This window comes from Solanum stenotomum, chromosome 4 (genome assembly GCF_019186545.1).
Source record: "Solanum stenotomum isolate F172 chromosome 4, ASM1918654v1, whole genome shotgun sequence".
Classification (NCBI taxonomy): Eukaryota; Viridiplantae; Streptophyta; class Magnoliopsida; order Solanales; family Solanaceae; genus Solanum; species Solanum stenotomum.
This window is the reverse complement of record NC_064285.1, coordinates 82249-98445: the sequence shown is the minus strand read 5'-3', so window position 1 is coordinate 98445 and position 16197 is coordinate 82249. Positions and strand designations below refer to the sequence as shown.

The 16197-nt window shown below is 33.2% G+C and overlaps 2 protein-coding genes across 2 annotated transcripts; both read right to left on the bottom strand.

Annotated features, from left to right (window-relative positions):
• Positions 1-836: 836 nt before the first annotated feature.
• On the bottom strand, positions 837-7714 carry LOC125862199 (uncharacterized). Its single transcript, XM_049542212.1, has 9 exons — positions 6078-7714; positions 4290-5027; positions 2986-3480; positions 2792-2883; positions 2611-2698; positions 2406-2520; positions 2198-2324; positions 1950-2124; positions 837-1548 (listed from the first exon to the last, which is right to left on the bottom strand). Exons 1-9 carry the CDS (start codon positions 7569-7571, stop codon positions 859-861), a joined length of 4014 nt encoding a protein of 1337 aa, XP_049398169.1. The 5' UTR covers positions 7572-7714; the 3' UTR covers positions 837-858.
• Positions 7715-9957: 2243 nt separating this feature from the next.
• Positions 9958-12177, bottom strand: LOC125862994 (universal stress protein A-like protein). Its single transcript, XM_049543133.1, has 3 exons — positions 11954-12177; positions 10859-11075; positions 9958-10096 (listed from the first exon to the last, which is right to left on the bottom strand). Exons 1-3 carry the CDS (start codon positions 12129-12131, stop codon positions 10009-10011), a joined length of 483 nt encoding a protein of 160 aa, XP_049399090.1. The 5' UTR covers positions 12132-12177; the 3' UTR covers positions 9958-10008.
• Between the last annotated feature and the right edge of the window lie 4020 nt (positions 12178-16197).

The window sequence follows — 16197 nt, the reverse complement described above, 5'->3', positions numbered from 1 at the left end:
AAAGGGGGCAATTCCTCAATGTTTGGATAATAACAGTGGCCTCGAGGTTCTGGATATGCACCACAACACCCTTTCAGGGACTCTTACTTTTAGAATTGGAAGTGCACTCAAAAGCTTCAACTTTCATGGCAATAAGCCGGAGGGGAAAATCCCACGATCCTTGACCAATTGCAAGCAACTCGATGTTCTTGATTTAGGAGACAATCACCTCAACGACACAGTCCTCGTGTGGTTGGGCACGATTCTTTCTCACACAAATAGGTTTGTTTTACCTCATGAATGTTGAGCAAACTTTTTGTCCAAACAAAAAACTCTCTAGAATTATTTCTCACTTGTTGTGTTAAAAACATAAAATTTCGACTAAAGCATAAAACAAAACCTATAATATGAGTTCTATCTATATACATATATAACTAAAATTTATTGATCAAGAGAAACATGAAAAATTAGAAGTATAATTTTGTGAGATAAATCAACTCACATGCTATTGTCACCCAAAATGAGAAGACAGCAAAATAATGTATTTTGTGGGAAAAATCATGTATATAATTTTATCAATGGAAACTCTTCAAATTCTTTAACTTAAAATTAAATAAGAGATGTTTTGAAATGTTTGGACTTCATTTATTTGAATGACTTTTTATCTTCCATTATATCTTTATTACTTTAAAGTTTATTATCTAATTATTTAGTAGAATATACTTTTACATTTTTTATGTTTTAAAAAATAGAAAAAATATTTAAGTGAAGGGCAAAATGGTAATTCAACTTTGAGGTTAGGAGCTTCGCTTTCCACTTATAATAATATATGATGATATGATATATGATATATGATATATGATATGATAATGGAAGGAATCAATTTTCGTCATCAGAATCGAAGTTTTGCCTTCTCCTTAGAGACTCAATCACTTCAGGAGGCTTGTCTCCTCTGCTTAATGCTCCACCTGAATGAGACTTGAGCCTAGGTGCCTTCATTGCACTAAGTGGTGGTGTTGATGTTCCTCTATTGACTTCCCTGAGCACTGACCGAGCTGCGACAGCTGCCACTGCATCTGCCATGGCTGAAGCTATTTTTGTATTGGCCTCATCAGATTTCTTGTTCATGAAGCTTGAAGTTGTAGGATTACTTGGTGACCGATAAAGATCTGGTCTTTGCATGGTTGCAACTGCCTCAGCAGCAACTGACTTTGCCTTCATTGATTCGTATTTTTGCATGTCGTAAATGAGCTCTTTCTGGAGTTGCTTATCAGCAATCAACATGTCATCAATCTCATTCTTGTAATCCTTGAGGAGGTTCCTAAGGCATTCCATGAGAGAACCAGTGAGAGGACTGTTTTTGCTCTCTAGTAGGCGTTTTAACTCGATAAAAATCGGGATCGTATTCTGGATTAAGCTTTTCTTGACTGCTTGTGTTATTGCTCTTCCCTTTGCTGCTGAGGATGCTCCTCCATCTGCCCCTTCTTCTTCCACATCTGCTGATTCTGTGGTGGATCCACGGCTAGTGGAAATTCGGATCTCCTTACTAGAAAGAACTTGGAATGCGTCCTGATCATAATAGAATTCAATATAAGTGCCAAAACAAGTTGATTAACCAACAAATTTCTCCAACCGGTGAAGGAATCCTCGTAATCCTCACACAAAACCATGAGTTTAAAGCTCACTGCTTGGTGAACACAAGGCAATCTTCTATAGTAGTCCAACATTAAGGAAATCCACGGACTATGGTTTTAGTTGAGATGCACTACTACCCTTTTTTTCACTTCACCTTGAAGCTATATGTAGGTTGGTTTAAGCATTTTAAGCAATCTTCTGTTCTGGAACAACAGATGCTTTTAGGAACTACCCTTCAGCAATAAATACTGATAGTAACCCCTAATAAACCTTATAAGAAGTCCTTATCGTTTTCCCATTTTTGGGAGCTGAGATGATTGGTTAGGAATCGGTACCTGAAGAACAGACTGTCCAGTTGCATCCTCGATATTAAGCAAACCATCAGATGCAGCAGCAAGGATCTCTGCACATATTTTGGCAAATGTGGCTAGTAGGTGTTCTGGAGCCATTTGTTTTAGCAATTTCACATATATGTGCATTCTTGAAGACCTAGACTTCTCATCATTTCCTCTGTACAATAGCTAAAGTTAGAAGAGTTTCTTGTTACTGACCAGATAATGACAATAGACAATAACATTATTACCGTATAGAAAAGATCCGGGTCTCATTTCGTGAATTCTGAGGATTACTGGATCCAGTATGAGCATTGCAGTCATTCAGCACAAATATGGCTTCTACAAAACTGTTATAGGCCAAAAGTGGTGCTTTGGCTGCAGAGAAATTGCAAAAAGGGAATAATAAGCTTCGCATGCAAAATATACTTTCAATTGCTAAGTTTACGGAGATACAACCTTTTAATATATTTCCAAATAGAAAATCAGCCAATTGTCTAATCGTCTCTGATTCATCAACAAGAGATAACAGGAACCGAAGGAAAAGCACTCCTCTCCACTTGACATAGTCTCTCTGAGTACAAGAAAAGACAGATGACAGTTAACCAAAGCAATATCAAGATCTTGCATAAAATTTAGAAAGAGAATGACTTCAGGAGTGTACCTGCAATAGTCTGGATAGTAGTATAAATGTCTGCCTTCTAACAAGTTCACATGGATCACGTAGGCACTTGGTGATTTTTGATAGGTAACTTTTTTATTAAGAATTGCACATAAAAATTATGTCAGGGAAAACGATCTGTGCAAGCTGCTATAGACATGCTTATGAATACAAATGGACTCACCAGTCGACTAGAGCAGTATACCGTACACAGAAATCTGCCATCACTGCAACTATGTTGTTGCGGAGGGAAGCACAATCACCCTTCTCAAGCTCCTGGGAAACATAATGAAAGAGAAAAGTGTCAACAGCGGAAATTATATTGTCGAGTTTTTTTTTGGGCTGAGCAGAATCTTAATCCATAGGAACAAGCCTTACCTGGACAAACAGAGGAATGTAGCGCTTTGCGAGTTTCCCATCAGTGAGGCAGATCTTGCCCATGGTTAACCAAGCTTGAATGTACAAGGAAGGAGCAGTCTGTTTTATGGAAATGGAAGCGACTGCTGGTTTTTTAGCTCTAGTGTTACTGGTACAAGAAGTGATTATCGTGTGTAAAATGGGAACAATGGTTGATACATCAGCTGAAGGACAAATAATGACTAGAGATCCAATGGTATGAACTGCAGTTATTGTTTCCGGTAACAATTTAGAGTGTGATGCCACTGTTCTTTTCCCCTTTCCAGTTGTACACCCAAGTGGTGTGACAAAGATAGTTCCGTTTTCTTCCACATTCTTTGACATGTATGCATCTAGCAATCTGGATGCTTTGGATATTAGCTGATTTACCCATTTTGCAACAAGGGAATCACCCTCTTGAGGGTTCAGAGCCTTCCGCTTGCACAAAGTTCTGAGTGCTTTCACATGAGCATTAACCTGCCACAGCCAAGCCATTAACAGATAACAGTTATACACATGCACTAACTTTCTCACCAAGTAGCTACTGATGCAAGGTATTACTATAAAATTCCGAAGGTATAATCAGAGGCATAATCTTATTAACGCCAAACCGACTACCTTTGCATTTGTAATTTTATTGTTCTCTATCCATCAAAACTACAAATTTGTGTTCTTAAACTACAACAATTATTGTTGGAAGTTTAATATAAATATGCTTGCAGTAGGCTTACATATTATAAAAGCTCAATTTTACTCCTTTAGAGTTTCAGAATGTAATAAATAACGCATCTTAATTTTGCAAAGTTGCTACACTCAATCATAGAACTAATTTATATGCACCTCATTATCCTATGTAAATCAAAAGTTTCCAGGCATTTTCCCTTAAATTAGTCAATTGAAAGTTTTCATTATGAGAGACCATAAGCCTAAGGAATATTGTCTATCAATTATTAGAGCATAGACATATGTAATAAACCATAGTAGCTGGTGGATTCCGAAATACTGAATAATAAATCCATTGCTAGAGGTTAGGCATTTTGAAGTTGTTCCGGAAAGCAGAAACAAAAATGTATTCTAGCACTTTCATATCAATGCTTCCTTTCAAGAAATTTGAAATCAAACCGCAGGCAATCAGTTAAGTGAAGCACCTAGATTATAAAGAGATTTGTCAAACTTGTTGGAAGTCGGCTAAAGCAACTCACATACAAATTACATATAATCTCAACAAATGTAAGAAGGGAAGGACACAAGAAAGTATAATGTGAAATGTTACTGATGGCAGATACCTCTGTCGAATGCATGTTGAACTCCTCTAAACGTTGAAGAAGGTTATGAGCTAGATCTGCCGCAGGTTCAGGGGGCAGATCCATAGAAACATTAGAGATTGTTTGCAAAAGATGCACACGATCTGCAGCCCATGAAAAAGTGCTTGATGTTGTATTTAGCCCTTCCTCCAGACAACCTGGATCCCATGAGCTATCAGGATCTCCAGTGGCTTTGTACTTGTCAAGGAGCTGCCAATGATGATGGAGGAATTCCCAATCCGTAGCTCGGGAAAGGAATGCGGACACCTCTGAGAGTAGAAACCAAGCACCTGGAGGAGCTGTCCACTTATCTATTGGCATGGAATTGCTTAACCACAGAGATTTGGACGACTTAATGATCTTTTGAAGTGTAGTGACAATCTTAGGCTTGAGTTTTTTCTTCTTTCCTAAATTTGTGCAGATCTTCTTCACCCAGGGTGTCACCTCTCCATCACATATCTCTCTCAATATACCTAAAACTCCTTGAGGATATAACAATTCCATTTTCATCTCTAAGGCTCCTGCCTTGCCATTTGAATTACCCTCAGATGCATGATTCAGGAGATTGCTGGATCCAGATCTACAAATACGGTCGAGAACCAACTCTAGGAACAGATTCTCACACTCTTCCTGTATGCTAGATTCATTATCAGTTATGAGACGAGGAATGGAATGTAGCCACTCCTTAACTACACTACCTTCTGTGAATATCCTAAATGCCTGTAAAGCAAATATAGACATCAAATGAGATCAAACTAGGTAATAAATGCTATACCACAAAATGAATGGATAGGAAAGTGAATAATCTGATAAGTACAGAAGAATGTGTATTAATTTGACATTTGAAAACTAGAATTAAAGGAAAAGCAGAAGGCACAGAGTGGATAACATTGGTGCAAGTGCACCCATTTTCCTAAAAAATGGTCGAAAGGTGACAGAAACCTAGAAAGACAAATGGAGAAAGACGCGGGCTTGAATCATGTGGTTCTCAAGTCAAGTAAGCATAATGTGTGTGTGGAAAAGGTAAAAGTGAACAAATGTTTGGAGACACTGGCAAAAAAGATACCACGAGTATGCTACAAGTAGCTGAAAATGAGACTACGGTATTCTTTCCTCAAATAAGGGGAGAAAAAGTTCATATAACTAAGCAGTTTGCTCCATGACCATGTAGAGATAACGGTAGTGTAATGCATTTTTTTGGATCAATGGCATCTTTACTGCCAATTAAAGAAGATCAGAAGTTAGAACTATGTATGCGTGGGAAAGTGTGAACAGAATTTATCACCAGCTCCATAATAATGCATCCCCAATCTGTCTTTTATTTTGTACATGATAACCATAAAATATCTAACCGATGATCCAGGAAACCAAATGGAGGTCCACTTTTAACTGTTATCGACATCAATACCAATCAATCAATTAAGCCTGAAACTGGAACCAATTGTTATTAATAAGACTGATTTCTTTTAACATGTCTAACTTGCTACAAACCATTCCGCCTCACAAAATTTAGAGCAGTTACAACTTCTCGAAGCAGCAGATGCTAGACTTTGAATCAAATCTCTTCATTATAGAAACTTTGCCTACCATCTATTTAGCTAGAAGCAACAACACACCCAGTGTAATCTCACAAGTGGGGTACAGAGAGGAGGAGTGTACAAAGACCTTACCCCTACCTTGGGAGGTAGAGAGGTTGCTTCTAATAGACCCTTGGCTTAACTGAAATAAACCAGTGTAATAACAATAAAAATTGCACATGAATCACTTCACCTCTGAAAGAGCTGAAATTGCTGCTTTCCTTATGCTAACAAGTGGATCAGAACATGCCATGCCCAATGTCTTGAGAAAGTCTTCATCCGGAGCACTGTCTGAAAGAGATGCCAGCTTGGATATTACAAGAAGAGCAGCCTTCCTGACTGCAGCCTTCTCGTCCATACACCGTTTCTTCAAAATGCTATTCATTACACTTCCAGGCTTATCAGAAACGTCATTTCCAACTGAATCAAACCCCATAAACTTCTTCAGCACAGATTTGCTTTTATCATTCCCAGAGAAAAAACCCACCAATTGAGCCAAATTTGTCAAAGCCCGAGCCCTTATTCCAGCAGTTGCATCAGAACAACGCTGAATCAGCAACTCCAAACAACTCAAGCCCCAAGAACTTTCAACCTCAACATTCGAATCCCACCCAAATGGATCCTTTAGCGACATCATCAATGCCGGAATAAGGTCCACAGCTAATAGTCGCAGATGTGCTTTCCCTTGGCTCATCTTCACCACATAACTAGCAAACTCATTTTGATCTTCAAAGTCCATAAACTTGACAATTTCCACAATGGCTTCAACAGCTGCAGCCCTTGGCTCAGCCTTTTCAGGAGCCTTTTGCACTATGTACTTTGGAAAATTCAAAACTGCTTTCTTTATATCATTCGATTCTATCGCCAATCTCATCATTCTATTCACCACAAATTCCAAACTTAAAGTCCTTGCTGGTGATTTAACCAATAGAATTAAAGGCGTCAATGACTTCAATACCTCAACAGCTGAAATCCCTTGATCTCCATGTTCACTCTTCAGTACTTCACTCAAAATCTGATTACACAGCTCACAAAATCTCCCATAAATCCCAGAATTCCCACATAAATCAACTGCTTTAACTGCAATTTCAGCTATTGTTTGTACCAAACTCTTCAAACAATCTGGAAACCTACCCAAATGGACTAAACTCAGTACCAATTTCAACCTATCAAGCACAATGAACAAAATCCTAACATCAAATTCACTCTCATTTTCACCATCCCGAACATTTCTCCCTCCTTTGCGAACTCTCCCCCTCTTCTTCTTCCCCTGACTATTTGACCCCGACCCATCTGGGGAAACCGAAGAGGGTGCCTTAAAACCCTGACGAATTGAACGAAGAAGAGACAAAAACGCCATCGGAGTAAAAAGCGTAAATACAGGAGAATTAGGTGTCAAAAGTAGAGACAAGTAAACCTTCGAAGCCAAAAGCGAAACACTCGAAGGTGAAGAATCCATCGTTGAAGCAATTGAGTTGATTAACGAAGTGGGTGAGAGATTTCTTGAAAATAATCCATCGTAAAAGTCTTCAATATCTATAGGGTCGTTGGTTTTGAGTGTGTGATCCAAAAGGGTTTGTAGATCCTTTAAAGCTGATTCTGACATAGATGTTTGAGTTTCGAGGCCGTTTACTATTCTCTCTATAGCGTCTTCCATGGAAAATCTACCAGAGAATTTGGAAGCCATGGCTGAGGCTCTACGAAGCTTGAGTTTTTTTGGGTCAAATGTGTAGAGCTTACCTTCTTTGAAATTTTGGTTCCTCCCGCTCAATTGAATATTGGAGCAAAAGGTACAAAATGATCCACTAAGTTTGGATTTCCACTCATAATAGTCCTTCGGGCCGACTCAAGTGGTTATAGTTTGAAGTCCTTATAAGAGTTATTGGCTAAAATCATTCCTCAACTATGACTCAAATCTGATGTACATCCTATTATCTAAGTGAGCAAAAAATATCTTTATACTATCCAAAAAATAACAAGAATCATCCTTCAATTTATTTTTGTTAAGAAATTAATTGAACCAATAAAAAAAAATCAATTTGGTCATGTCTTGGCCACAACGAGAATATCAAAGTTGCCTAAAAAGAATAAGGATATGGATCGGAAATGAATCTTCCATTCTCGGAATTTAAATTTTGTAGTTTATATGTATTTTGCATCATCAAGTAAATTGACTTGCAACAATACATAAGTTTTGTAATATTTATACAATAGGTTTCGATGGTTAGAAAGATTATGTAAAAAAAATCATTTTAAAAGTATTACGTCCAACTATTTAGGAATTTTCTTTAATAAAATATTTAGGGCGTATGTACTATATATACAATGTAATTCACATTTTATACAATGTACAGAAATGCTGGAAATTTAGTGAAATTACGTAGGCGTTTAGTTATGAAAATAAAAAAATAATTATTGTATTCAAAAATTATGAAATTGGAGTAGTATTTGGCCATATTTTTACAAAGAAAATTTAGAATTTGAATATATTTTATCTAAATATGATTTAAACCCTCAATTTCTAAAAAAAAATAAAAAATCACTAAACTTGACTAGCTTAACCATGTGTACATATATTAATTCAACTTGACACATTTTTTGTTGGTGGCGTGAGTTTCTTTAAAAAATAGACAGAAGGATGAATCTTGCAACTTTTTGGATAATTCAAGGTTGTTTTTTGTTCACTTATATAACAAAAGGATGTACTTTAAGTTTAGGTCATACTTCAGGGATGATTTTAGCCAAAAACTCTCCTTATAACAAGTGCTAGTTGTATTTATCTTATCGGAATTAGAGAAAAGTGTGAAATGAAAGAAAGAAAGTTGTTTTTATCTTCTCCCCCTCTTGACATGAAGAAATGTTTGATTCAGGTTGATATGTTTTTTCAGTTCTGATATAAAGAAAGTCAATCAGAGAAAGCACTCGTGTGCTACATAATGTTGATTTGGCAATTTGAGACTTTGCGTAATTTACTTTCGTCAAACAAAGAAAGTTGTCATTATCTTCACTTCCTCCTGACGTGATGAAATGTTCGATAATTCTTCAGGGGCTTATCTGTCCTTTCAGTTTCGATCTAGAGAACACCGATTAGAGAAAACAGATCTATAGATTGTTGAATTTAGTTACTCACTTCACAGTTCAATTTCCTCCGTGGGGTGTATACCGTTGTCTAGTGTTGATTCAATAGTTTGCGTAATTTGCTACCGACAAACACTAAATTTCATTTGTCATGTTAGTTTTTATTTTTGATTGTGTATGCTCTTTGATAGGAGAACAAAATGGGAAACCCTATTTTCTAGGGATATCTTATAGACGCATGTCGATTCCCTTAATGGGTCGGGCTAGAATTTTATTGTTCTTGTTGTTTTTGCTTTGTCTTGAGCTCGTTTGGGCCTATTTTGTATCGACTTATTTAATTAAATAAAGGAACTTCGAGCTTCACTAAAATTTATCAAAACAAATTTTAGGTATTTCTATTTCGCTGTAAAAACATATATATTTTACATGACATAAAATATAAGATTAATAAAGATTTGTCTATAATAGCTTTATAATTTACATGTAGGAATTTAAGGTAGCAATCCAAGTGATTTGTTATCTATCATAGCTATATATGTTTTTGTTTGCATCATTCATCAAAATACAACTTTAAAGTAACAATTTGTATAATATCTTGCACCAAAATGATATTCAATAAAACATTAGTATTACATAGTGTAATTCAATTCGCAAGTACAAAGAATCTAAAATAAATATTAGAGTACAACTTATGATTAATTATTTTTCCTTTTAAGGAAGAAAAGGAAAAAAAAAAAAAAACCTAAATGTACTAACACTAGAATCAATACAATCCTATATAGACCAGAAAAAATCATCTAAATTCCTTAACAATTGAACAAGACAATACCATTCAGGACTTGTTTGGTACGAGGGATAAGGGATAATTAATTTAAAAATTAATTTTAGGATGAGTTTATTTCATATTTAATTGAAATAAAATCATGGAATCAATTATCTTGAAATTGTAACATTATTTTTATCCCACACTAAAAATAAAATAACAATTTTGAAATAATCAATTTCAAAATAACTTATTCCACAGCGAAATAAGCGGTTAAGGTTGTCTATTTCTTTGGTTTATTATTCTTCACAATCATCACAGAACAATTAGCATGGTGGGAACAATAATCACTTACACTGCCCAATACAGCCCTGCATCATTTTTTAAAAGAAAATAAAATAAAACATCTAATCAATATTTTACAAGAAAAATAAATACTATAGTAAACACTATGTTCATCGCATTGTCAATATAAAGAATTTTTACATTATTAAATTTACCTATAATATTAAATAACTTTATGATAATGTGTTATAATCGATTAAAATTATATTGATAGTGTGAAAACTCTTATTTTGTTGGTGTAAATAACTTAAACTAGATAAACTAAAATGAATCATTTACTAACAAATAATATCATATTTGTGACCATGATTCTTTTTATACACGTTGAAAATGAATTTTCAATCAATATTCTCAGGAAGAAAAATAGAGTTTATGTCCTAATGCTATATTGTTCGGACTCTCTAAAAGTATTATCGTGTCGATTTTTTTAAAATATACTACTTTTAAAGCATTCAAAATGCACTCCTTGGTAATTTTTGAAGTACAACAGTATTGTCATGTCGAATTCTTTAAAAATATACTTCTTTGAATCCGATACGCACCCCTAGATATTTTAAAATAATTCTAGCATAAATTCTATACACCACCAATATATATAACTATCATTTTAAGTTGACAACATGTAATTAACTCTTCATATCAAGTGTTCCGATATGGTAACCTAGAAATAGAACAATAACTTACTAGACTTGGTTAAATCATATATAATGATAGTGTAAAAAATCTTATACTATCGACGTATACTTATTATTATTATTTTGTGATCATGTTTTTGGGTGTATAAATACCTTTTGAAAGCTCCATAACCATGGCTGCCCATGACCAAGAGGGTGGCATGTTGCTTTTCAACAGCATCAACAATAATATTCCTAGCATCACCTTCATATACTTCATATGATACATTTGTTACACCTTTACTCTTGCATAATTCTTTTGCTTTTTCAATTACTTTATCTACTGCCCTTTTAATGTCTGTTTCTATGAGTGTAAGCACATCAATTCTTCCTGCACAACAACATTAATCAATAATATAATCTATCAAGTATCTATTGTATGTGTTATATGGATCAACGACAATAACATATTCAGTGTCATCTTATAAGTGAGTCTTGGAAGCTAATGTGGTATGTGTGCAATTTTATTTCTATCTTGTGAAGAACGAGGGACTATTTTCAATAGATCATTGGCTCAAGTAAATTATATCCTAATCAAGTATCGATAGGAAAATACATGCTAAAAACAAAAGGAGAAGAGAACAATAGCTATAACAAATCATAGGGTAACCAAAGCGAAAACACAACATGTGATAACAAAATCGAAGAATAAAATAGTAGAATAATAAAAATAATAACAATAGTGATAAGGGAACTAGACAACACATGACTTTGCTATATGAATCGTTAACATATTATGTTGCATGATTAGATTCAATTGATCCAAGGTAAAACAAGATCACCTCTTATGAACTCGTTGAAAATGATTTCATTTGATCCCTTTTTTTTTAGAGAATTTTCCGAAATTCGATTGGATTTGAATTGTTTTATTAAATTACTAATGGGGTCAAACGGATCAAAATAATATAACAAATCGATCTTGACTCGACCTATTTTTAACTAACACTCATTTGACACATATAGGTTCAACACAAAGGCAAAAAAGGAAGAACTCTATATTTTCTTTCGACTCATCCAACCCATTTTAATCCATCAATAGTCTATTTGTCACCTCTTGATTTAACATACGAATCTACAAAGGATTTTGTATTTCCATTGAATATGCATGTTTTCAACTCAAATTATGTACACATACACGAAAAAAATATTTATATAGAATATCACCCTAATTTTAACATATTGATTTTAAATTCTGAATTCGTTTTATACCTGGTCCAGACATTCCTACCGAACAAGTAGCATATGCATTACTTTTTGCATGAATAATTACAAGCTTAAATTGAGAAGTTGATGGAGAACCAAAATAATGATCAAGAGTCCATTCAAGAGCATAGAAACTATGATCACTATCATCAATTGCAAAAATCAACACTGATTTTTCACTCATTTTTTTTGTGTTTTTTCTTAATCTTCTATCTTTTTATTGTTTAACAATACAAAAGCTTTAATTTATTTGTGTTTGGTTCTATAAAATGTTTATAATGCAATCAAATTAGTGGAGTTAATTATGGATCTAAACTATAACTTGTGGACATTGCTAGGTAGTTAATAAAATTAAAGGTCTCAAAAAAACCACCATGTAGAGAGATGATATCCACAAAGGATAGTTTTTCCAACCTCTTTATTTTCATTGAGAGGTATATATATTATATTTTTTTGGACATGTAATTTGAAATTCTTAATTATGTAATATATTTTTTCTGATAAATATAAAAATTTCACAATTTGTGAAAACAAATTAAAACTTTCTCATCTCTTACAATATTTCTTATCAAATGAGCAACCATAGTTCATAAACAAGATATTGAAATATCCTAAGACGCCGTATTAATGCATCACATATCTCCATGTTTTATTTTATGAACAAATCCATGTGATTACATGTTATTCCAAACTTTTAAATACACATAATTTACTAGTAATTAATAACTAATTATTCTTTGATATATCGAACATTCGTGGAAAACAAAAACATCCTTTATCGGATTATAAGTGAAGACTTAAACGTCTTTCTCCTTCTTATAGGGTGTTTAAAGAGCGTGCCTCTTTAGTTTACTTAAATTCCAATTTAGACAATGAAAATTCCCAATTTAATTCAATTCATGAATTAGCCTAACGGGATGACAATTTCAGCCCATATAAGGGAAATGAATCCATTTTTTCCATATTAAATTACATAATCCATGTCAATCCTGCCGGGAGATAATTCAACTCTGAGAAGTGACACGCACAAAGGCATCAGTGTTCCTTTTGAAACCAACATAGAAATACTATATAATTAATTCATGTTCATCATCAGGAAAAAAAAAAAAAAGGGTCAAAAAGTGGGGGAACAAAGTGACGCATCAGACATGTCCATGTCATTGGCCACTACCTTCTAAATTACATAATCTATGTCGGTGGCCATTACTTCTAACCTGCGGAGAGATAATTCAACTCTGAGAAGTGACACACGTGCAGGCATTGGTGTTTCTTTTGAAACCAACATAGAAAAACTATATGATTAATTCATGTTTATCAGAAAAAAAAAGAAGAAGAAGTCAAAAGTGGGGGTGACACACGCATAGATATCTGTGTTTCTTTTAAAACCAACATAGGAATACTATATGATTAATTCATGTTCATCAGGAAAAAAAAAAAAAAAGTGGGGTTGACACACGCGTAGGCATTGGCTTTTCTTTTGAAACCAACATAGCAAAACTATATGATTAATTCAAGTTCATGAGATGAAATTGAAGGTTTATTTGGACATGCGATGTGAAATTTTCGTGTTGTATATTTTCTCATAAACATAAAAATCTCATAAGTTGTAAAACTATTAAAATAGCCCCAATTGTTTATTCAATCTTATCAAATAAACAAAAATTATAAAATCGCATAATAAATTATTACAAAGTTATTTGTTCTTCAGTTAAAAAATTGTTTTATCTAACTTTAATTTTAATTAAAAAAATTGAACATAAACTGTACTTGATATGCTCATATCTCTCAACTACTCTTACAAATAATCTATAAAGTAGAAAAAAAAATATACATTAGTGAGTAAATATTAACTTAGAAGTTAAATGCACTAAGATAAAAATTAACTTACATCACTAACTTCTAACTATTTACAAGAAAAATCAATAGTTAAATATTATTGAATAACGAAATTTTAAAAAGTTACCACAAGTTTGAGTCAAAAACACTTCTAATAAAATTTAATCAAAAAAATTATAACTAGTCCACTCGACTAAATATTAATAACTAATTGATCAAATTTTCCCAAGTCCTCAATCAATTGGATTTGATATCCTTCAGTCATGTGAACGAACATTTTGCAAATACTAAGATTAAGAAAGTGTGGCACCGCCAATGAAAATTGTCTTTTATCAATATTATGCTTAGTCATAAGACTAAGACGTTTTTTTTTATTATGGAAAATCAAAAAAGTATTACTCCCTTCGTTCTCATTTATATTCACCAAATGAATTNGTTTGGTTCTATAAAATGTTTATAATGCAATCAAATTAGTGGAGTTAATTATGGATCTAAACTATAACTTGTGGACATTGCTAGGTAGTTAATAAAACTAAAGGTCTAAAAAAAAACCACCAAGTAGAGAGATGATATCCACAAAGGATAGTTTTTCCAACCTCTTTATTTTCATTGAGAGGTATATATATTATATTTTTTTGGACATGTAATTTGAAATTCTTAATTATGTAATATATTTTTTCTGATAAATATAAAAATTTCACAATTTGTGAAAACAAATTAAAACTTTCTCATCTCTTACAATATTTCTTATCAAATGAGCAACCATAGTTCATAAACAAGATATTGAAATATCCTAAGACGCCGTATTAATGCATCACATATCTCCATGTTTTATTTTATGAACAAATCCATGTGATTTCATGTTATTCCAAACTTTTAAATACACATAATTTACTAGTAATTAATAACTAATTATTCTTTGATATATCGAACATTCGTGAAAAACAACATAGGAATACTATATGATTAATTCATATTCATCATGAGAAAAAAAAAAAAATGGGTCAAAAAGTGGGGGTGCTGGCAAGCAAGGAACAAAGTGACGCATTAGACATGTCCATGTCATTGGCCACTACCTTCTAAATTACATAATCCATGTCGGTGGCCATTACTTCTAACCTGCCGAGAGATAATTCAACTCTGAGAAGTGACACACTTGCAGGCATTGGTGTTTCTTTTGAAACCAACGTAGAAAAACTATATGATTAATTCATGTTCATTAGGAAAAAAAAAAAGTCAAAAAATAGGGGTGACACACGCGTAGATATTGGTGTTTCTTTTAAAACCAACATAAGAATACTATATGATTAATTCATGTTCATCAGAAAAAAAAAAAAAATCAAAAAGTGGGGGTGACACACACGTAGGCATTGGCGTTTCTTTTGAAACCAACATAGAAAAACTGTATGAATTAGAAAAAAAAAAAAAAGTGGGGGTGCTTGACAAGCGAGGAACAAAGTGACCAATTCAACTCTGAGAACTGACACACGCATAGGCATCGGTGTTTCTTTTGTTTGGCACAACTGGAGGAAAACACCGGGCAAACACCCCCCTTTAAATTAATTTTCTGGTTACAGAAGAGTAGGTTTCAGGGTTGGGACGGGAATCGTGTGCAATTCTCAGTTCCACACCCCCACAGTGAACTCTCCACTTTTGCTTTTACTTTTAAACCACTATTTTTCCTACTTACTATCCGATGTGGGACAATAGCATCATATATTTCACTTCACTTAACTTCACTATATATACTATTAATAAGTATCAAAAACTATCAAACCAATAAATAATCTCCACGTAGACTAAGACTATTATTGTAAATTTTATTCCTTTAAGTGAAACGTATAATTTTACGCAAATCCATGTCATTTTACTTTCAAGTTTCACAATATATCAATGCACAAATGCTATTCCTTTCGTTCACTTTTAAATTGCCATAACTTCATTTTTTAGAGTTAAACTATAAGAATTTTGATTAACATTTTATGATGTATTTTTTCATCATATTGATATATGAAAAATTACAATTTATAGTATTTTTCGTATAGTTTTTGAATATTTAAATTCTTTATTTAAAATATCGAATTAATGTAATCTAATTTAACTTTGAAAATTAATAAAATTGACTTTTGAAAAAGTGCAACGTGATAATTAAAAGTGGACTGACGGAGTATTTCTTACCAAATTAGCATAACACAATTCATAAATAAGATACTGAAATATTCTAAAGCGCCGCATTAATAAATCACATATCTATATATTTTATTTCATGAACAAAAACTTGCTATTACATGCTATTCAAATCTTTTAAATACACATAATTTATTGGTAATTACTAACTATTCTTTGATATAATTCTTCGATATGACAAAAAATAAAAAAAATAGATAAAAAATATATCAAAACCGCCAAAAAAG